General features: G+C 39.7%; 1 protein-coding gene across 1 annotated transcript in view; it reads left to right on the top strand.

Annotated features, from left to right (window-relative positions):
* R3HDM2 (R3H domain containing 2) overlaps positions 1 to 22,845 on the top strand; it is a 97,175-nt gene that overhangs the window by 8,588 nt on the left and 65,742 nt on the right. The window contains exons 2-5 of the mRNA XM_032211108.1: positions 12,196 to 12,392; positions 15,010 to 15,051; positions 16,927 to 17,013; positions 18,820 to 18,946. Of these exons, the coding sequence (XP_032066999.1) occupies positions 12,228 to 12,392; positions 15,010 to 15,051; positions 16,927 to 17,013; positions 18,820 to 18,946 (421 nt within the window). The 5' untranslated portion in view covers positions 12,196 to 12,227. The remainder of the gene's footprint in view (positions 1 to 12,195; positions 12,393 to 15,009; positions 15,052 to 16,926; positions 17,014 to 18,819; positions 18,947 to 22,845) is intronic.

Genomic DNA, 22,845 nt, shown 5'->3' with positions numbered 1-22,845 from the left:
CAACAAAGTAGTTAAAAAAATACCCTTTGAATAAAATAGGTCTATTATTTTGACCTGTATGAAAGTCTCAGAGCAACAGCAGGACAGTATTCCTTTTCCTTTCCCATTTCCCAGGCTGTATGTAGGCCACTGTAACTGAAGGAATTCAGGTTAAAGCATCTGCAACTGAATCAAAGCATCTTTGCCTCTTTGTTCTATTTTACCTCCACCCACAAGTGTACAGAAGCCGAGACTGCCGTTCTTGCAAGCATCCTGTACACCCACTTACAGAAATGCAGCTTTTTCATACCTTCCCTTAAGCTTGGAGTGTACCTAGCAGCTTTAAATGAAAGAAGCAATCCTTGCGTGGCAGGCCCATGGAACAACTTTTTCTCTCTCATTTTTGTTTGTTTTTTGTTTTATAAAGAAACTTAGGAACCTAGATGTGAATTTAAAAATAAAAGATGCCTTGTCGCTCATAGTGATAAGAGACCGTTGCCATGGCAGCATGATTCAGATTGGCTGACCCAGAGGCCAATGAATAAATAGGAAGCAAAAGCATCATCATTTAACCTTGCAGGAGGTACCAATTCAGAAAGATGTGATGTTGACCTCAAATCCTTGTGTAGAGCTATAGAACCGAATACTTAAGTGACAGAAGAGAGCTGCTCTGGACTATAGCGATCTCTTCCCACCACCGATGATTTTGCGTTAGAAAGAAAGAAAACAAAAACTATGTTTTTGCCAACTCTTTCAACTGAACAGGCCCATATGAAGACAGCTTGTAGTCAGTGTCAATTTTTAATTGCCAGTCTTTTATTTGTCTGGAAACACTCCTCTCCCCCCGGATAGGAAGCGTTTTCCTATCCAATTTCTTTTTATTTACTTCTGTGTTAATGTGGGATAGGAGGAAGAACGTAGTGACCTTTACCCAGGCTGGCTGATCCAGCAACTCACCTTATAAAATGTGCTAGGCTTCTTTCTAAAAGGTTACTGTCAAAATACCAGGTAGGAAGAACATTAGCATATTTTAGATTGTCCAAAATTTTGGGAAGAATATTTTCTTGGAGAACATTTGCAGTTTTTTTTAATTGTTATCTGGGCTGGGACAGTAATATTATCTGGCTAGCTAGGCCAATCTGTTTCTCAAGCGAAACTTCCAGTCATGTATTGAATTTAAAATAAATAAATAAATAAATACTAACCTAATATTTTTGCATCATTTCATTCCTGCCTCCTGGAAATGTCTTTTATTTATCCATTATATTTATTTATTAGACTTATATGCTGCCAATCTCGCCAAAGGTGCCTCACAAAGTAGAGTGCAAAGTAGTTGACTTTATGGCATGTTTGTACATTTCCTGGAGGCGCCTGGGTGGCAAAGCAGGATGATAAAGTATGAAAAGGATTTGAAACTCACAGATGTGACATTCCAAAACAAACTGTATACCATAGCTCCATAAATTATCAGTTAAAGAATTTGATATGTGCTTTACTGTGAAGACCCAAAATAAAGGAATTTAGGAGATTTTTTATTTGGTAGATTTTTACCGCCAAACATAAAGAGCCTCCAGAAGTTGTGGCTGCTCCAACACGGGAGGTTTTAAAGAAGAGATTGGACAACTTTTTGTCTGAAATGGTATAGGGTTTCCTGCTTGAGCAAGGGGTTGGACCTCCGAGGTCTCTTCCAACTCTGTTATTTTGTTAATCTGCTATATGCACAAAGAGATACATTGCAGAGTTCAAGTGAAATTCCCACAAAACAGAACATTTCAGATCCAGAGTGCATTTTATTATTGTAATATGTCAACCTGAGAGCGTTTTGACCGCCCTATAAAAACGATTCCTTGATATTGGCTGGGTGTCGTTGCTGATATCAACCTGGTATTTTATGTATTTCATTTTTTGATTAACAGCAGGAATGGAAGGCTGCCATGAATGATAGCCAGCCCCTTGGCAAGACAGATTGATTTCATTAATTTAATTACGTATTTTGAAGATGGGTAAATGGCTCCTTTCTTTGCTTCAGGAAATGCTCAAGTAACATCCTGGGAATGTGTGTGTATGTGTGTGTTGGGGGGGGGATGACAACAGTTATTAATTAAATTGAAACATCCCAATGCAATTCCATTCGTGATGAAAACATGCCTTCTGCATACTTAAGCTTGGGGTTAGGGTTAGCATTGGGGCAGTGATGGCGAACCTTTTAGACACCGAGTGCCCAAACTGCACATGTGTGCACATGCCCAAACTGAAAGGTGCATGCAAATGCACCTTTCATGTGCTTGTGCATGTGTGGACAAGTGTACATGCATGTGCTGATGTGCGCACAAACATCTGCAGCAGAGACTAAAAGACCAGCTGGCTGGCACGATGTGGGGCATCCCAACACTGGCAGATTTTTTTGTCTTTTATGAGCTGCTGTTTCATCGTTTGCCGAGAAACAGAAGCTCACCAAAGAAATGCCACAGACCTGGGGTGACGACGCTCATGCCGTCTGCATGCCACAGGTTCACCATCACGGAGTTAGGGTAACAGAATCAATTTTGTCTCCCTGTGCTCAAGGTGTTAGGTTTTATTCTCTTTGCCTTACACCTACAAACTAGACAAAAAACCTAATATTTCTTTTCTGTGCTTCCCTTCCTGCTTTCTCTGGTTGTTACTGCTGTAGCTTCTCTTATGTTCTTTGTAATTTGTCTTATTTGCCTGGTGCTGCTGCCTTTTCTAATGCACGTCTCCCACTACCACCACACCTCCAATTTTCCTTTTGCCCAGCTCCTGTGAACCTCAACGTTTTCCACAAACCTTAAAGGCCACAGTGCATCATAGTCAGCTGCCTTCTTGCTCCAATCCATGTTTGTCCTGAGGGAAGCGTGGCTGACTCATTCACATAGAAAGAGAAATCTTTTCACGAAAGAGTTTTTTTTTCTCTTCTTCCCCATCCCCTCCTTTTAATAAAGCACTTGGGTGAAACAGTAGTTTTCTTTTTTTAATTTGACACGTCAACCAGCATCTTGTGAATGAGGAACATATATAACTGGCTTCTATAGCAATTTCCCACGGAAATAGGTCAGCTGGGGACGGTAGCAGTGGCAGAGGCAATGAAGTGCACACAGTGAGGATGGCGGAGTGTGGGGTGGCTGAAAGGGCAGAGATGAAGGGGGGGGGAGTTGCACATGTCATGATCGCAAATGCAGGCAGACTGCCAGGACTCTGAATTTTGATCATGTGACCACGGAGACACTATTATGGCCATAACTTTTGAGGACTAGTTGCAACTACCATTCACCCAGCACTATCGTAACTTCGAAAGGTCGCTGAACAAATAGTCATTATGTGAGGACTCAAGTGGTCATTATGTGAGGACTCAAGTGCATTTAGGGGGAAGAGAAGAGAACAAGCTTTTCAAGCTGGAATGCCTTCCTCAGAAGGAAGAAAGTGGGGAAGAGAATACACAAACAGTTGCTTATCCATTTATAGTTGAAGCTGGGTGGCTGTTTTAGACTCTTGGCATGAAATCTTTTATTGATGTAGAGTGCATTGCAATCATCCAGTTGGGTGGTGTCCAGGGCAAGAGTCACTGTGAATAGGGCCCCTTGATCCAGGGATGGGTGCAACTGGAGCACAATATGAAATTATGCAAAGGGCCTCCTAGCCGCGACTGCCATCTGCTCCTTGAGCGGGAGTTATGAATCCATGAGCAGTCCCAGATTGCACACAGGGTCTGTTTGGGCCAATGCAACCCCTTGCAGCACCCGAGACTGTAGGAATGGTAGTTACTGCAGTATATCAGCAGTTCCCAGTGCTTTCTGGGTCTATCAGTCACCAGAAGAATTATGGATCTTTTGCATTAAAAAATGAACTTATGATTTATGGTTTTGTTGATTAGGCAGAATAGATAATAGAAGGAAGAGTCATGATGTAACCTTAGAGAAAGAGGTTAGAATATAAATATATTTATAACTGCTTTAAAGACGATTGGAAGCTACTGTTTTATATTTTTTGATATCTTCTTTTTCCACTTTATTTTTTCTTCTTTACTTTCCTCTTTTTGTACCTTTAGCCTTTTATTTCTTCCTTTATCTTTTTTTCTTTCTCATTCTACCTTAGTTTGTATTAGTTCTCTGTCTGTCTGTCTCTCTCTCTCCCCTCCCTCCTTCCCTCCCTCCCCATATTCATTTCCTCACACATATCTGAGAGCTGAGGAACAAGTCTTAAATTGATGCTACGAAATCCGTTTACATCCCTGGTTAGATATTTTATTTTGAATTTTACTTTGAATTTTGGCTTAGATTGCTGAGACACTGAAGAGTCTGTTTTGATTTTCAATCCCTGTCCCTGATCATTCCAAAGATGAGGAAGAATAAACTTCAGCAGATTTGCCATATCTTTGGAAGTATAGCCTGTGTTTGCTTTCTATTATTTTCTAGTCAGCTATTTCTCATACTAGAAGGGTCTATGTCACAATCATCTTTACCCTAATTTTTTATAGGTAGTAGGGACGTTGGTCAATCTATGTAAATGTTAGCATACAAGTGATTCCCAGAAGCCAGTATCTGCAGACATTATATTTTCCTTCACCTGTGGCAAGATAAGATAAAGCAGGCCTAGTGGGTGTCAGATTTTGACACCCTTAGGGAATTCTTTTCCTAGTTGTCAGACTTTTACAAATGTAAATGAGATGTTTCTGAAATTGAAATCCTTAGTAGCTATTTGAATGGGAAGCAAACTGTTAATGCTAGATAAATTATTGTTTCTGTTCTGTTGATAGTTTGTGAAGTTCTTCCTTAATGTACGCAATTATTAGGCAACTGTATGTAGCTGATGTAGCTTCTTCCACGGTGTTTGAAGTTTAATCTGTGTCAGGAAAAATGTACACAATAAAATGAATGAGTAGTAAGGAAGTTTTCTATCACAAATGCATCCCTTACCCTTACCCTTTGCTGTGCTTTGTTTACTTTTCAAATAGTTGCAAGCAATCTTGAAATGGTATAGAATGAGAAATAAATAAAGCTGTTATATTGATATAATTAATTTTGGATGTTACATGCTCCTTCTTTAGAAAAGCATCTTATTTATTTCGTTTAGCATACGGCACGTGTTAGCCAAGAATCACCGAGGTGGCTGGTTGCTTCTTTGAAAATGATTTTTTGGGGGTGATGTTATCTTTACTTGCAGGATGCCTGAATGCTGGTAGGCAATCAGGGGAGGCTCCTTTCTTGTCCCTCCGTGGTTTATTAACTCACGGGAATCGAGCCACTGAGCTGTCGACCTTAGCGGCGTGCAGACACAGCATCTTACCACGTGAGCCATCACGGCCCCTAATAACATCTTAAAACAAACACTACAAAAAGAGAACTTATTGTATGTCTGTATCTCTTAGCGGGATGCAGTGGCTCAGTGGCTAAGACGCTGAGCTTGTCGATCAGAAGGTCGGCAGTTCAGTGGTTTGAATCCCTAGTGCTGCGTAATGGAGTGAGCTACCGTGACTTGTCCCAGCTTTTGCCAACCTAGCAGTTCGAAAGCATGTAAAAATGCAAGCAGAAAAATAGGGAAGGTAACAGCATTCTGTGCGCTTTCGGCATTTAGTCATGCCGGCCACATGACCATGGAGATATCTTTGGAGAGTGCTGGCTCTTCGGCTTTGAAACAAAGATGAGCACCACCCTCTAGAGTCGGGAATGACTAGCACATATGTGCAAGGGGAACCTTTACATTTTATCTCTTAGCATTCTATTCTATATACTGAGCATGAAATGCTAGATAGCCAGATGAGACCCAGTTTGTTCTAGTGGCTAAGATACCAGCCTGGAAAGTAGGAGACAGTGAGTTCTAGTCCCACCTTAGAGATGAAAGCCAGCTGGGTGACCTTGGCCAAATCACTCTCCCTTAGACCAACTCATTTGACAGGATTGTTGTTGTGGGGGAAAAAAGAGGAAGAAGATGTGTTGGATATGCTCACAGCCCTGAGTTATTTGAAAAAATATCAAAGGTTGGAAATAAACAAACAATAAATGTCAATTCATTGTGTAATATGTGGCTAAGTGGAAATCTTCTGGTGTAGAAGCTTTATGGGAGCTGGCTGATTTTCCATCAGATGTGTCACTTGAGTGGGCATGTTCATGCTTACAAAATTAGCTGATTATCAATCTGTGTGAGTGGGAGTCTCTTGGCATTTGTGTAATCTCAGAATCTGATTTTTCTTTTAATGTTGAAGAGGAGAAATGGCTTGGATTCTCCTTTTCTTCTTCTTCTAGGTCAGGTCCTGCAAGAGTTGTGTTACAATTGGTGGCAATTGCATTCCTTCAGGTTATGCTTAGGTGATTTCTGAAGCCATTTATCCTTTGGCCATTTTCTCCAAGCTAACTGGAAACTATGAGAAGTGTATCTTAATTACATCCAGAAGACATTGAGTTGGGAAAGACTGGGCTATATAAGCAGAACGGTAAAAAAAAATTAGTGAGTCTAGCCTGCCCTTCAAAACAAAAACAAAACAGATTTTAAGGAAATGTTTAAGATAAGATAGGATGGGCAGTTAGTCCTCAGTTAACCTAGCCAATTTTATCTGGCCTTGGAATCTAAGTTTAATTGGCCTAGGGTTGAAATTGTGTGAAAGATCAGGGGAATATTCAAGTCATAAATGCATATTGAGAAAGGTAACATCAGTTTCACAATGTTTTCAATACCTGCATGAATGCTCTCATGGTCACCTAAGAATCAAACATGATATGAGAGACAAAAGACAAAGACTTTGAGTATGGAAGTTACATTTAAATATTTCAGCCGTCCCCAAACTGTGCTACTCTGGAAGTTTTAATCCCAAATATCCGGGAAGGAGTTAGATTAATGAGATCTGGATTTAGTTGCTTTACGGATCCAGACTTTCATATACCACAAAGACATATACTAAGATATTTTTCAGGTTGGTGAACCAAATCAGTCATGAGGATTGTTGTGGTTTGTGGAGAACACAATAGTTGCACATAACATTTTTTCATTTTGGTATTGCATTCTGTACTGGGTTGTTCAAACCTTATTTTCCGTCATCTGAAATTTCAAGTTGCCACATAAGAAGAAAAAATTCTTTTGAATCTCGTTTGAATCTGAGAGATAACTGTTGCATACAGAAAAGTGATTCTGTCTGGCAAGGCATTTATGGGTTTGCTGAACTGTGCTGTATCTTTTTGGGGGTGTCTGTGTGCTAGACGGGTGAAGGTAATGATTTTTTAGTCTTCCCTGCTGTCAATGAAGAGAGAACCTTAGTTGAACTCAGAAACCTCAGTTTGCTTCTCTGCATAATGCATAGCCTAAAGACCTGTGTAGGATTTATGACATTTTTTTTCTCTGTTCCAAAAATGATCTCCGCCAGATCATCTCTTTTGCTTATGTTGGTGTGTATGTGTATGTGTGTATGATGCATATGGTAGGGCAGTAATTATGATCATATGTGCGTGGTTGCATGTTGTGTATGCTTTATATAAAAAATAATAAACTTCCTGGTTTTGATTAGCCTCAGGTTGGAAGTAATTGCCTTTTAAGAAGGAGGATTGTGAATGATTGTGAATAAACTGGGACTTTAATGGGATCATTTAATGGGATCTAAAGAATCCAAGCAAGTCCATCAAGCAAAATTAGTACATACTTGATTAAAGGTAAAGGGTCCCCTCACATATATGTGCTAGTTGTTCCCAACTCTAGGGGTCAGTACTCATTTCTGTTTCAAAGCCGAAGAGTCAGCGCTGTCTGAAGATGTCTCCATGGTAATGTGGCTGGCATGGCTAAAAACCAAAGGCACACAGAACACTGTTAACTTCCCACCAAAGGTGGTTCCTATTTTTCTACTTGCATTTTCTACACTGCATGCTTTCAAACTGTTGGTTGACAGAAGCTGGGACGTAACGGGAGCTCACACCATTACGCAGCGCTAGGGATTCGAACCACTGAACTGCTGACCTTTCTGATCAACAAGCTCAGCATGTTAACCACTGAACCACCACGTCCTTATAACATACTTGATTAGTAGGTTCATTTTTATTTTGGAACAGTTTATTAACTAATAATTCTATAGGAGTCAGATTTGGGTAAATTGCAGATACGTTAAGTGTACCAGGATAGTGTCAGCAGTGTAAATTAACTTCATTCTTTGAGTAACAGGTGCTTTTTTTTGTAGTGTTTCTTGGATGCTATCAAATAATGAGAACTTGAGAAGTTTCTTCTTTTTAAAATAAAACGGACTGATAGAAATTTTTGTTGCATACCAGATGGTGTACTAGATGCCAGATTTCATGCATCGGAATGATAGATTAGTAAGAAGGATAAAAGAAAAATAGATTTTTTATCTATATACCCACTTGTTTACTTCACAGTTTAGCAGTTGCCGCTTGAGACCAATATTGTTTTATTCAACTTAAAATGTCTTTCTGATGCAGTACAGCTTTTTTTTTTAGACTGTTAAAATCAAGCAAATCTGTTGTCTCTTAAAGTGCAATGCTTGGATTTGAGGATTGCCTGGAACTTCAGCAGTAATCTCGATCTGCTGAAGATCGTTGTGCAAGTCAGTCACACGTGACCTTTTGAATCAATGCTTTATGTTGATGTTCATCTCCTAAGCGTATAAAGCCTCCAATTTATTTCTCTTTCCTAGGCTACTTGTAGTGGAGCTGAGGTCATTTTAGATTTTCTACAATATGATTGATTTTGTGGTTCTTTTTGGTTTCTAAGGCAGCAGTTCAGGGGCTGTGATTATGCACACCTGTGCATATGCGTGCATATATGTGTTGTTTCCTTTTCTATGTAGTCCTCCTTATCCAACACATTGTTTACATATTAACTCCATGGATCTTCATTAGATTTTCCCTCAGGGTAACCCCTGCTCAAGATTACTGGATCTCTGGGAATAAGAAGGAAGTGGTAGGCCTTCCTTCCAGAGATACTTGATCTTCATTAAGTTTCAAGGAGAGAAGCTTATCTCCTTCCATGCTGGTCAGGGGAGGCTTAGACACCACTTTCAGGAGAGTGCAGGCAAATCTTTTTGTTAATAAGCGCCACATAGCTTAGTAATAGAGCTTTTGCCTATAAGCTACTGCATATGTAAAGGGTTTGAAAGTCACCAATTCACACATGACGTGTATTAATGTTTACTTTTAAATGCCTAATGTTGGCAGTTACCCTACAATATGTAGAAATGACATGGAAAAGCATGGATCCCTCTACCAATTTGTCACGAAAGCTTACTTTCACCAACCATTCTTCTCTCTCCTCCCCACTTGAGTAACAATTGTCTGAAAATCACCCTTCTGGCTTCCACATGGGTAATTACCAAGGCGCTGGCTGTAAAATCAGCAATAATGTATGTTTGGTGTGCTACAGCACTACAAATTAAAGATAAATTACTTTGAATTAGTCTGCCTGTATTAGTAAACCCGACCTACGGCCAACATTCAATAAATCTTTGTAGACTTTGACTGCTTTTCTGTTGAGACTTGGCAGTTGCTTAATAAAATGAGTTGATGAACACTCTCTGGGGCTTTTGCTCTCTGTTTCCAAATTCCAAATCCAAATACCAACAGTCCTCAAAATACGCACCCTACAGATTTAGCAAGGCAAAGGCAAGGCACAACGCTTAAACCAGCCTATTTAGCTGAATTTCTGTCAGACTAGCCACATTCCTAATCTTGCACTAAATTAGCAATGATATTTTCTTTTCTATTTATGCATTTTTATAAAAATAACTTGTTAACAAAGGGAGTTTCAGCAGCACTAATAAAACATGGCAAAAAAGTGGGAAGCACTTCTAGGTATGTTTGCTTCCCTTTCAGCTGGTTAAATGCAAAAGCCACCTGAATTCAGGTCCCCATGATGTCTGTTTGAGAAGATGCTGCTACCGTGTTTCCCTGAAAATAAGACAGGGTCTTATTTTTTTGACACCCCCCCTCAAAATAAGCCCTTAGCCTTATTTTTGGAGAGGTCATTATTTTTGAAGTGGTCACCTCATGGCTACTGTTGTGTTGCAATATCTTCGGGAGAAGGCTTATTTTGGTGCATGTACTCAAAAGCCCGATTGGGCTTATTATCGGGAAGTCTTATTTTCAGGGAAACATGGTACTGTATTTTTCAGAGTATAAGATGCACCTTTTTCCCTCAGAAAGCTGAAAATCTGGGTGCGTCTTATACATCAAATACAGCATTTTTTTGCCTCCCGAAGCCCCGCCCGTCACCAAAATGGCTGTGCATAGCCTTAGGAAGGCTTTCAGAGAGCTTCTGGGGGCTGGGGAGGGCAGAAATAAGCAAAAAATGGGCCGTTTTGTGCCCCCCCAGCCCCCAGCAACACTCTATACGCCTCCATAAGGCTATGCATGCAGGTTCTTTTGACAATAAATGGGCCTGTTTTTTGCTCTTTTTTCATGAAAAATGGGCCGTTTTGGGGAGGTTTGCATAGTGTAAAACCTTTTTTTTTCCTTTGGAAAGCTCTTTAACTGATTGATGAGAATTACATTGATCAAGTGCTGTACCAGCAGGAACAAAGTTAGGTGCTGCAGATTGTCAGCGATTTCCTTCTCCAGCACATGGATAAATACACCTGGAAACATCTACCTACCTACCCTCTCTCCCTACCTACCTACTGTATTTCTCTCTTACACTCTTTCTATTTCTCTCTCTCTATCCACCCACCTACCTACCTACCTACCTACCTACCTACCTACACTTTCTTTCCCTACCTACTTACTGTATTTCTCCCTCCCCCCTCTCTCTCTCCCTACCTACCTACTGTACTTCTCTATCTCTATTTCTCTCTCTCTCTCCCTTTACCTACCTACCTACCTACCTATTCTCTCTCTCCCTCTCTCTCTCTCTCTCTCTCTCTCTCCACCTACCTACCTGCCTACCTACCTACCTACCTACCTACCTACCTACCTACCTACCTACTGTATTTCTCCCTCTCCATTCCTCTATCTATCTACCTACTTTTTTAAAAAATTGCCTCTTCAAAACCTTGGTTCATCTTATACTCTGGCGCGTCTTATATTCCAAAAAATATGGTAGCTCTGAAAGATGACTCACTGAATTACTTGCAGCCTGCAGCAACTTGTTGTTGTTATTGTTGTTGTTGAATGGAAGGGTTTCTGTAATTTAAATACAGTGGTAAATTCCTCCAGGTAGAATAGCAGTTCTGGGAGATCTAGATTCAATCTTTATATAGTATAGGTATCAACTCACTTTGTGGCTGCTTTCCTGAAATCATATACTTAATCATGTGGAACTCTCTCATTTATTTCATTTTGTTTTTCCTAACCAAAATACTAATTGCTGTAATGTGCTCCCCCCCCCCCCCCCTTTGGTTAAGCTTGCGGAAACTTCTTTTGTCCTTTTAATTCTCTTTTACCTTTAGGGAAGGTTCATTGTAATTCTAAGAGAGATATTGAAGAAAATATCTATCAATTAGCTATATGGTGATATGGATGGAAAGCTGGTGCATTGTCCTGTATGCATTGCATTGCATTGTCACCTGAAATAGTTTTGAGGTAGAGAAGCATAGAAATACCAGTAATAAATATTTCAAGTGTACTAGCATAGTATATGCTGTATATACTCTTTTACATCCTGAGTGTATCAGTGGGATATCTTTTACTGGCCAATCTAGCTACTGAGAAGGGACTGATTAGGTCTACATTGGGTAGGAAAGGAGAATGCAAGTCAGCCATATTCTTGATAAAAAATACTATATATTAAAGGAGGGTCAGCTTGATGTCATGAGTAAGGTGTTGGCCTAGGAACCAGTACTCTGAATTCTAAATCTCCCTTGGTATGAAAGCTGGCAGGGTGACTTTGGGCCAGTCCCTCTCTCTTAGCTCAACCCACCTCATAGGGCTACTGTTGGGGGGAGAATTAAAAAAAAATCCAGTAATAATATATTCCCTCTCAAAAAGAACAGTTATTTGGGAACTGCTTTGTCAAAAACTGAGTAGAGAAGGAACACCGAATGTTTTTTCCCACTGCAAAAGGGATGATGTGATCTAGAATCTGTAGTATATCTCCAATAATAGAAAGAATGATCTGTGGATATTTAGGGGATTTAAGAAGCAAAAAAGCCTGTTTTAGGGAAGCCTCAGTTAAGCCTCAATTAAACAAGAGGCAAAAAATGAGAGAGGAAATATTATAAATAATAGAGCTATGTTAAAAGCAAACAAGTTCCAACTCTTTTCCTCCCGCTTGCAGGTATCCATCACTAACACTATACTGTGCTGAAGATGTCTAACAGCAACACCACACAGGAGACACTGGAGATAATGAAAGAATCGGAAAAGAGATTGGTTGAGGAATCTTTGAACAAAACCAAATTTGTATCCAGGTCACCAAGCAAAGAGGAGCCTGAGAAGGACGGGGAAGAGAGTGGTGTACGGCAAGAATCTCAGGTAATTGGACATATCTATGTCTCATAGATAGCCAAACCAGCAGGCTCATGAAAGCCTTCAATTGACTGACTACGGTCCTTGGACTTAATTTTATTGTATCTTGGGTCAGTTATCTTCAATGATGTTGCTAAATTTACTCCCATTAGAAACTCCATGGAATCTATCTCATGAAATCACCCCAGTATTTAACCATAATCCTATTGTTTATAGAGTTATGCACCCATTGCTGGAGTGTAGTGCAGATAAAATAATGTTAGAGAAATTGCTACCATTTTACTTTATGTTTGGTGGGGTTGTTTTTTAATATGAAATATCTTTCAATTCAGTGTTTTCCTCTCGTTCCTAAGAAAAATCCCCTGTAGTTTTTTTTTAAAAAAAACACATTGATTCTTGTCTATAGGATTTGGAAGAAAGTCTCTGTGGGACTAGTAAGACCTATTCCGGTGTTTGCCACCTTAATATAGGCGATGGGCGATTTCTGAATTCTTTTAAGAAAACAATTAAAAAAAAACCTCTCCTAAGGTCAGAATCATGGTGCAATGGTATAGAGCAGAGTCAGCAACCGCAACGCTAGAACCGCATGTGGCTCTTTCATCCCTCTGCTGTGGCTCCCTGTTGCCAGTTGGTAAAAGGAAAAAGGACACCATGCTAGGAGGAGACTCTTTGGTGGGGGAACCAGACTTCCGGTCGGGTCCAGAATTGAATAGGAGGTTTCCAGTTAGGACCTTTGTGGCTCTTTGAGTGTTTAAAGTGGCCGACCCCTGGTATAGTGCCAGCCCTGTTCAGAGTTATACACAAAATAATTTAATAGACGTGTCCCAGCACAAGTACATTGTAACTGGAAATTCAATAGCATTGAAAGGCAGTTGAAGGAGGGGAAAGGTGTAATTGGCCTTAATATACAAGTTGTCAGTTTGGCTGCTGCTACATGCATAGTCTTCATTTTAAGAGTGACAAGTGGAAGATTAGCAAAATCTGGACGGAAAAGTTGGGAATTAAAAGTCAATTTAAGGGAAGGAAGGAAGAAGGGCATTGGTACTGGAATCGAAGTTTGTTTTTAAGCCCTTGTAACTAAGTGATACAAATTTTGTTTTGGACACAACATATTTCTTTACTTGAACCACATTCTGTTTCTTCATTTGCCCTTTTGATGTTTAATTTGCTGTTGTCTGATCTTTTTTGGATTTTCCCTAAACATACAAATTAGTCAGTTTTTATTAGACTCTAGTAAGTGTGTCATGGAAATGACAGGCTGCGTAATTTTGTGATCAAAATCAACTAATGCCAAACCCTTTGGCTAGTACATTTATACCTCTTACAAGCATTCAGAAACAGGCCTAAGACTGACAATACCTTTCCTTTGCAAGAAAATATATAGTTCAGTAAAGAAACTACCATCATTTCTTGGTGTAATACATTTCTTTTAACAAGATGGAAACCCCATAGCCTTTTATTATTAGTTGGAGGAAGACAGAATGTGATAAATGTTCAGTGTTGTGCCTATGTTAATTCTGAAAAACAACTGCTGCCTCCTTCATATGATAAACTAATAGTATATATACAGATTGACAAAGATGGTTAAAAAAAGGCAGAAAGGAAGAAGGGGCATAGGGCAGGCATTGCCAGTCTGGTGCTGTAGGTAGATTTCTGCTAGCTGAAAATTTTGGGAGTTTTATTTCTATCATACTTGGAAAGCACAAGATTGGGTAAAGCTAATATGGGAATCTTGGAATCTTGAAAATGAAGCAATAATTTGATCCATTGATTCCCTCTTCCAAGAACAGAAACCTAATTCAATTCATTGACAACATGAATTGACAAAAAGTGAATGTGGTGTTTTTCAACTTTGGCAATTTTAAATCCTGTGTACTTCAACTCCCAGAGTTCTGCAGCCAGCATGTCTTAACACCTCCAGTGAGGGAGAGTACAGCCATTTCTGTAGGTAACTGATTCCTTTGTTAATTGTGCTTGCTGGATTTCAACTGCTATGCCTTTGTCATTCATTATGGGTAGAGGTAATTTCTCCAAGTCAACAGTACACTTTGCAGTACCTATCACCCCTGCTCCTTTAAGCCTTGGGGATGCTTGGGAGGCACATTATTATTGAATATATTCATATTTTTATGATTTTTTTTTATTAAAAGAAGATTTTACTAAGATTTTAAAAAAATGATAGAAACTTAGAAGAAAAAAGATTATTAAAGGTAAAAAGAAAAGTGAAGAATAAGAAAAAAACAAGAGAAAGGAAGTTGTCTAAAGAGCCAACTTCTAATTTTCTTTGCAGCAGTTACAAACATAGCAATTATCACCTCCTTCCTAACATATTGCATATCGTAGTTCCCCTCTTCTTCCCATAAAAATATTTTTAATTAACCAATCATGAAATCAGTTCATTTTTGTCCATTTTCAGCAAAAAAAGTCTATAAAGCAAAAGTCAGCAAAAAGTCTATAAAGGGTTTCTAGCCTTTAATAAAAGTAATTGTAATTCCCTCCTTAATCAAACAAGTCAACATAATAACATTCATTCCTTTCCTAGCGTGTGTCTTAGCATGTATAAAGAATGCACAGAATAACTTTTCGCCTTCTTCCTATTCGCATCTTTTTTCTTCTTAAACAGAGGAGAGCATCCAATCACGGACATGCTAGAAAAAGAGCTAAGGTAAGAGATTCCCCGTGTCATCTTTTTTATGTTGCATTATCATTATACTTCAGAAGATGGTGATGTGACACTAAACCTGTTTCCATCCTTAGTTCTGAGTCCCAGCCGTCCTAACAGGGTGCCTGATTCAGTACTTATCAATCTGAGTTGATAACCAATTTCAAGGCTCAGAATGCCACAGCTATTGCATTTTATTCCTAGATCTCATAAGGATTTTTCAGGTGTCCCCTTTGAATAGCTCACATGCACTTTATCTAGCCATCTCAAGGTGGGAGGTTAAGGCCCCTATGGCTACAGCATAACCGTAGAGCAGACTGTTTTTGGAAAAGCATGATGAAAATTATCCACCTTCTGGAAGCCCTGTGAACCTGTTAAATTTGTCCCAGCTCTGGCTTTTGTATCTCGTTTGTTTTAGCTATGTCTCGATTGTTCTGTTGCATACAATAAGTCAGGGTGACGATGGAATGCCCCATTATTAAATCTTTCCCATCTATTTTTTTTTCTCTACTTAGAGGAATGCCACACTGTGAGGAAAGCCAAGCTCACTGTCATTTTGCCTGGCATGCTTGTTAACCACACGCTGGGTTTTGTTTTCCTTTTTTGGTTGCGATGGAGAATTCATTCATACTTTTCCACCACTCTAGGCTGAATTGGTGCATCCCAGAGTTCCTATCTTGTTTTGCTTTGTTGGTTCACTCATGAATGCTTTTCATATTCTTTATTTTAGTACAGCTTCCAACTAGTAGTCCCTGGAGTTTAATTAATGTATTTCTATTTATTTATATGAAAATATGTACAATACATTCTCAAGAATCCATATTTCAGCACATGGGCTTGTCCTGTGTAAAATGTTGTGGGCATCACCATTCGCACCCCATAACAAATTCTTCAACCAGTTTGAGACAAAGCTTTATTTTTAGCATATTTTTAAACGAACCTGGCAAACCACTCAGAGTATCTATGCTTGTTAAAAGCAGTGGCGAGATTCATCTGGCTTGCACCAGTTCAGGCAAACCGGTTGTCAAATTACCCACCCACCCACCACTATCAAAGTGGACCCTGGGCGTGGGACTGTGCTGCAATGGAGAAACGGGCAATGGAGTGGCCAGTGTGAGAGAAGGACGAGGCTACTTTCCCTCTTCTCCCTGCTCCTCCTCCTTCCCTCGTGCCGGCTGTTCTGTTGTCCTTTTCTCCATTGCAGCGCAGCACAGCACAGCACAGCACAGCACAGCACAGCACAGCACAGCATAGCACCCAGGATCCACTTTGATAGCGGGGGTGTGGTGGTGTTTAATTTTATACCGTCATGAGACACTTGTCCCACATGTGCAATGGAGCTGGAGGAGGGGGATGGGCTACACCTCCCACGACAGCCAACCTGACCCTGGGCGAACTGGTTGTTAAATTATTTGAATCCCATCACTGCATGTAAGGTGCCAGCTGTGGAATGGTAGGTTTGGAATTAAGGCAGGAAGAATCTACTTATTTGTTACTTACTTTTGCTACATATTGGAGGGTGGGGAAGATAAGTTATATAATGAATTTGCAACTAAGAAGCCCAATTCCCATATTTGTTTGTCATTTAAGCTCATGTAGAAACAGAGATAAGATGGAGAGGCATATTATCATATATAATGGGATCCCATCTATGATGCCAAGAGAGGAAATTTGTCCCAGTTATGCGGTTACTAATGTTGATGAAGTTGACACCCTTTGTATTGTTCTATGGCAAAAAAAAAAAGGATCTATCTTTCTAATGAAAGCAATGCTACCTTAATTACTAGTAGATGACTGGCAGGTCCATGACACATCAAAAGGAAGCTGTAGTCACCTGCATCTTAACTTCAGAAGCATTTGTGTGTTTGTTTGTTTCAGTCAAATTCGAAACTGAAATTAGTGAGGGGCCTGGCTGTATGTGAAGAATCTTCTAGTCCCTTTGTGGATGGGCCTTTGGAAACTCAAGTAAGCCAAACAACAAGTAAATCAATACCCCTTTCAGCTGGTGGGAGGGGTGTGCATAGAGAATCCCTTTCAGCATTAATTATTTCTGGCCTAGATTAAGGTAAGACATCCTGACAAAAACCTGTCTGAACCAATAGCATCTTGTGACAATGTGATAGTCAAGTTAAAATGTATTAAAAGTGATATTGATATATCATTGCCATATCAGTAATCTCCAATGGTCTGATTACAGATTGCCATATGTATGAGTCCATGTTCTGGACTCTTTATTAAGAAAGCCCGTATTACATAGCATGATCAGGAGATATGATTGTATCACGAAGAGTGGCTTAAGGAGAACTTTCAGAATATAATAACTTTTAATCATCTAGTGATTCCAAATAATACATATTGAATCTTTCCTACCTGTAGGACAGCAATCTGTGCAGAAAATGATACACATTATGATCCATATAGTAAACCACTATAGTTCAGGTAGGATGCTGTAGGTATAGGATGCTATTGTTCTGATCTAGGTTCTCCAGAAAGCACGAGACGGACTCCTAGTCCTGATAAAACCCTTTTTATTAAACGATTGTGAATTCCTCTCATTCACATTCAGCAAGGCCTGGCAAACAGTCTTTCAAAGGAATATGTATGACTACAGACCTTATCTATCTTGAAAAGCTGCCGTGTAAATATTTTCCAAATGAGATGCTGTGCAAGGGAAGACTGGGCACAGAGTCTCTGAGATTCACAGACAGATCTTCTCACTCCTGAAATGAATCTAACGACCGAACGAATGAATGGTTTCCTGCAAAAGCCCACTCCCCTTTTGCCCCTCTTTTATTTCCTACGGGAGGGGCCAATCACCTTCCACCTGTGAGTTTACTCCCAAGTCTACCCTGATTTCTGAGTTGTTCTTTTCTTCTGGCAGCTCTGCGCATGCGCACACTGGGAACAGGCTCTAGCTGTTCCTCTGCCTCACTGTTGTCTAGCTCCACAGGCCCCTGATCACTGCTAGATGGCCTTGGCCCCGTCTCTGCCTCCACACAGAGCCCTTGACCGAGCCTTCCCCAGCCTCCAGGACTGGCCCATGCTCCCCGCAACCTCCTCACTGTCTGATTCTGCTGCCAGTTCTGCTAGTGGGTCACAACAGCTATAAGAAGACAAAATCAAGAATTGTGGAACATACTAGAGATTTACCAAGCGAGCATTGTAGATTATTCAAGCAAGTGAGCTATGCTTAGAAAATAGTGCAAAATCCACTGGGTTTTTAACCTATCTGATCTGGAAAAGCCTTCCAGTGTCACACCTAATTGATCATTTATTGGTTGGCTCCCTAAGCAGAATTTAGTGTTCTCTTAGTGTGAAATATCACATTTTCTCCCCTCCTGTAAGGAAAAACAGGGACAGAACAACCTGCCTAGTGTAGCCTTCTGTCCAAATCAAATCAGTATTTTTAGTATATTTACTGTTGCCTCATAAGTAGAGACCATTGATAGCACAAAAAAGTTATTGATTCTATATATATATATATATATATATATATATATATATATATATATATATATATATATATATATATATATATATACACACACACACACACATACATACATATACACACACACACATACATATATAACTCATACACAGAGGAGAACTTAGCCACATGGAGAAGGGTAGGCCAGAATCTTCAGTGATTGATGGCCAACCTGACCCAAAGTAAAATTCCTTCCTAGATCCAAAAAGTTGATCATACGATGCTTCCAGCTTCTGTTGATTGCAAAGCATCAGCAAATACAGCTTTTGTCCTGTCATTAGGATATCATACATTTGCACATCAGTTGCCCATCTGACAAGGAAGATGACAAATCTGCAAAAGATGGTCCCGAAAAAGAAGAAAAAGAGAAAAACAAAGAGAAGGCCCCCAAGAAAATGTTGTCTAGAGGTAAGACAATCTTAGGTTCCAGTCACACCTGTTCTTTGCAAAATTCCAAGGCACCTGGATGATGCCAATAAATTAATAACATGTCCTAAAATTTGTAAAAGTGAATTAGTAACATGCTTTAATAATCCTTGAAGCTTGTGCAATATATTTGATGTCATTCAATTTATGGATCATTTATTTGTTAGTTGCATATTTTATCTTTTCTCAAGGAACACATAACCATAACCTTCCCTCCCCAACTACACTCCTGTGACGTAGATTGGTTGGAGTGATGGAACCTGGCCCAAGTCATCCATTCATTTTCTGTATCTGACCCTCCCTGACTGGATTAGCTACTATACTGCATTGAAGACAGAGTCAAGGAAAAATTTGCAACCTTATATAGTTATAAAAGTTTAGACCAGGGGGTCACCAACCTTTTAGACCTTGGGAACCACTAAATCCATAATTTTAAATCCCATGGACCACTAATATGAATTAGTGACGGGATAGGGTCCTTAGTGGAGACAAGTGCCCGGGGTCAACCCTAGGTTTTCTGCCCATTGCAGCTAGGAATTTCAAATATGGCCAAGAATGAATGCTTGTCTTGTAGCCAGCCCAGGCGCTAGATTGGCTGCCTGCAAACACTGTCTTTCGAGGAGCCCGGCCGAAAGTGCACCAATCACTGAAGCGTCTAGACTCCCAAGGAGGGAGGGAGGGAAGGGCTGGAGCTACTAAACAGACAGCCAAGCTAAGTGCCTGAAGGACCCCATCCCATCAGGGAGCAGAAGTAATTGCTTTGGCGGGCCATATCTGGCCCAGGGGCCATAATTTGAGAATCCCTGATTTAGTGCAATATAAAAAATGCAAAGATTTTTCTGCGGAACACCAAAATTTTCTCCCAGACCACCAGTTGGTGACCGCTGGTTTAGACTAATGCTATTATATTTTTCAAAATCTTAACTGTGGAAGTGCGTGAAAAGACTCAGATTTGTCTGAAAGTGCACACTTCGCATTTCCCACTGCCAGTGAGAGAGCACTTGGATTTCTTCCCACAAAATAAAAAAAGTCCCCTGAGGATAAGATTCAGCAAAGAGGCCAAAGACCAGATTGGAATGAAGATGTACATGATGAAGTTTATGGTCTCAGTGTAACAAATTATATATTAGTACACATGTGTGCGCACATGCACACACACACATATACATATTTGCACATATGTATGCACACACACGGGTATATGTAGACATGTGTATATACACACACATACACATGCCACTTACCGGTAAGTGTTTGTTTAAGAAACCTTCCCCCCCCCCCTTCTTTTTGCCATTTCTATAGTGATGGAGAAAGTTTCTAACACAGGAGATAGAGCTATACTGAGTTCCTGGTTCAATCCCTCCATCCTCTTTTCTACTAGGGATGAAAAATGGGGGGAAAAAAGTCACAATTTTGCCCCAAATTTCCTTTATGTACAGATAGTCCTTGACTTATAACCACTCCTTTAATGCCCATTCAGAATTACAACGTTGCTGGAAAAAAGTGACTTGTGACCAGTTTTCACACTTATAACCATTTGCAGCCTCCTCACAGTCACGTGATCAAACGTAGGTGCTTTGCAGCCGGCATCCACTGTATTTACGATGGTTGCAACATCCCGAGATCCTTGAATTATCATTTGCAACCTTCCTCTGGCAAGCAAAATCAATGGGGAAGGCAGATTCGTTTAACAACTACATGGTTCTCTTAACAACTGTAGTGATTCACTTAACAACCATGGCAAAAAGTAAAATGGGGCATGATTCACTTAACAACTTCCTTGCTTTAGCAATCAAAATTTTGGGTTCAATTGTGATTAAGTCAAGGACTACCTGTACCTTAACTTCACTTCAGTTTCTTTCTTATTGCTGCACTGTTGCAATGGCATCTTAATACCTATGCATTACCTTATTAGTTATTTAATTAATTATGCATGTTTTTAAATATGAATCAGCATGATAAGAGATCTGTCCACTTGAAATAAGTATTTTTCAAGAAAGTCTTTCTTTCTCTCTCTCTCTCTCTCTCCCTCCCTCCCTCCCTCCCTTTTTTTCCCCCCTCCCCAATTGGCACACTTCACACAGGCTCGTTATCTCAGAGATCTATTTTAACTGAGTCGTGGTGGCTCAGTGGTTAAAATACAATAGTTAGCATGCAATAAAATAGTATTGCATGCTAACTCTGCATTCCACTGCCAGCAGTTCAATCCTGACCTGCTTAAGGTTGACTCAGCCTTCCATCCTTCCGATGAGGACCCGGATTGTTGGGGAAAATATGCTGACTCTGTAAACCTCTTAGAGAAGACTGTAAAGCATTGTAAAGCGACATATAAGTCCAAATGGTATTGCTATTCTTATAAATTTAGGTAGCAGTACATTTCACTTCAAACCCCCCCCCCCCCCCCAAAAAAAAATCACATTTAAAATAATAACCCTTGGGATTAGAAGAGAAAAATCTGCCATTGTATATTGTAATGTGGCACAGGAAATAACCTGCAAAATCCTTCTTCAGATTGCATGAAACAATTATACTATATATCACTCACTATTGGGCGTTCCTGTGTTCACATTTTCTTCAGCACACAGATGGTCTAAGACTGCGTTATATATGGGTCAAATACGTGAAAGCATGTGTATGAGAGTTTTCTTTCCTGGAGAATGCTGTGTTCCAGCAAACTCAGCATAGCAAGCATACACGTTTTCACTGAGCCCACTAAATAATTGCTTCCAATATTTAAACTCTGCAGGGTGCCACTGCACACAGCATTTCCCCTAGACTTGGTATCTGTTTCCTTCTGTATGATCACAAATGTTGTGTATCTCTACTGGAGGAAAAAAATGCTATTAGTTGCTGGTTGGTTAAATAGACCTATAAAGCTCAGAGCCTACTTAATCAGCCAATTCATCTAGACTGGCAACTCTAAACTCTGCAATTTGGGAGGAAAAGAATGAGAAATCTGAATAAAAGGAGCCCAAAACTACTAACAGCATCTGAATTTGCTTTCTCCTCCCCTGAGATCAAAAGATGTTGTAAATAATGCAGAACCTAACATACTTATTACAAAACCCTGGTATATGATGATATGTCCCACACAACTTCTTCTGATGGATTAGTGTAATCTTCGTTAATATGAGGCTTGAAGATCAAGCACTGAGGTTTGATAAATTTGAATTCTAGGAAAAATAAGATCAGTCTATTTCTGGTCTATGTCATTTTATAGTAATGACAGTGGTGATCCCCTCACCATCTTAAGAAATACTCAAATTCATTGATTACATTGATAGAGGCTGATACGTTATAACAAGAATTCAGAGATGTATCACAACATGCTTTGATCAAATAGGCCCTTCCTTGTTTTTCTGTAGTCTGGATTTATATATTCAACTTTTTAGAATCTAGAAAAGGTGGAAGCATTTTCCATTGTGATGGAATCGGTAAAAAGAAAAGAAAATATTCGTATTGAAATATTTAAAATTAATTTCACCTTCCTAAAGGTTTAGCCTGAAGGTTTAAAGTTGAATTTAAAGGGAGCCTAAAGATTTAAAGTTGAATTTAAAAGGATAAGTTTGGAGTGTGCATTGAAGTGCATGCAACATCTGTCAGAAAATGCCTCATAGTCTTTCAACTATGACTTTACTTGAGCTGGGATATTGCTCCCATTGTTTATTGCTCTTATTCTGAGCAGTATTTTGGCACAAGGGAATTATAGTGCAACATTTGAGTATCCCAATGGATGGAAAAGACTATACTGAAATTGTGTCCATTCCATCATCTGCATTGAATTGAGGTGCTTGAATACCAGATCTTTCCTTCCTTCCTTCCTTCCTTTCTTCCTTCCTTCCTTCCTTCCTTCCTTCCTTCCTTCCTTCCTTCCTTCCTCC

This window comes from Thamnophis elegans, chromosome 2, assembly GCF_009769535.1.
Source record: "Thamnophis elegans isolate rThaEle1 chromosome 2, rThaEle1.pri, whole genome shotgun sequence".
NCBI classification, from domain to species: domain Eukaryota; kingdom Metazoa; phylum Chordata; class Lepidosauria; order Squamata; family Colubridae; genus Thamnophis; species Thamnophis elegans.
Note: the sequence above shows the minus strand (reverse complement) of the source record. Positions and strands in the feature narration are given on the sequence as shown.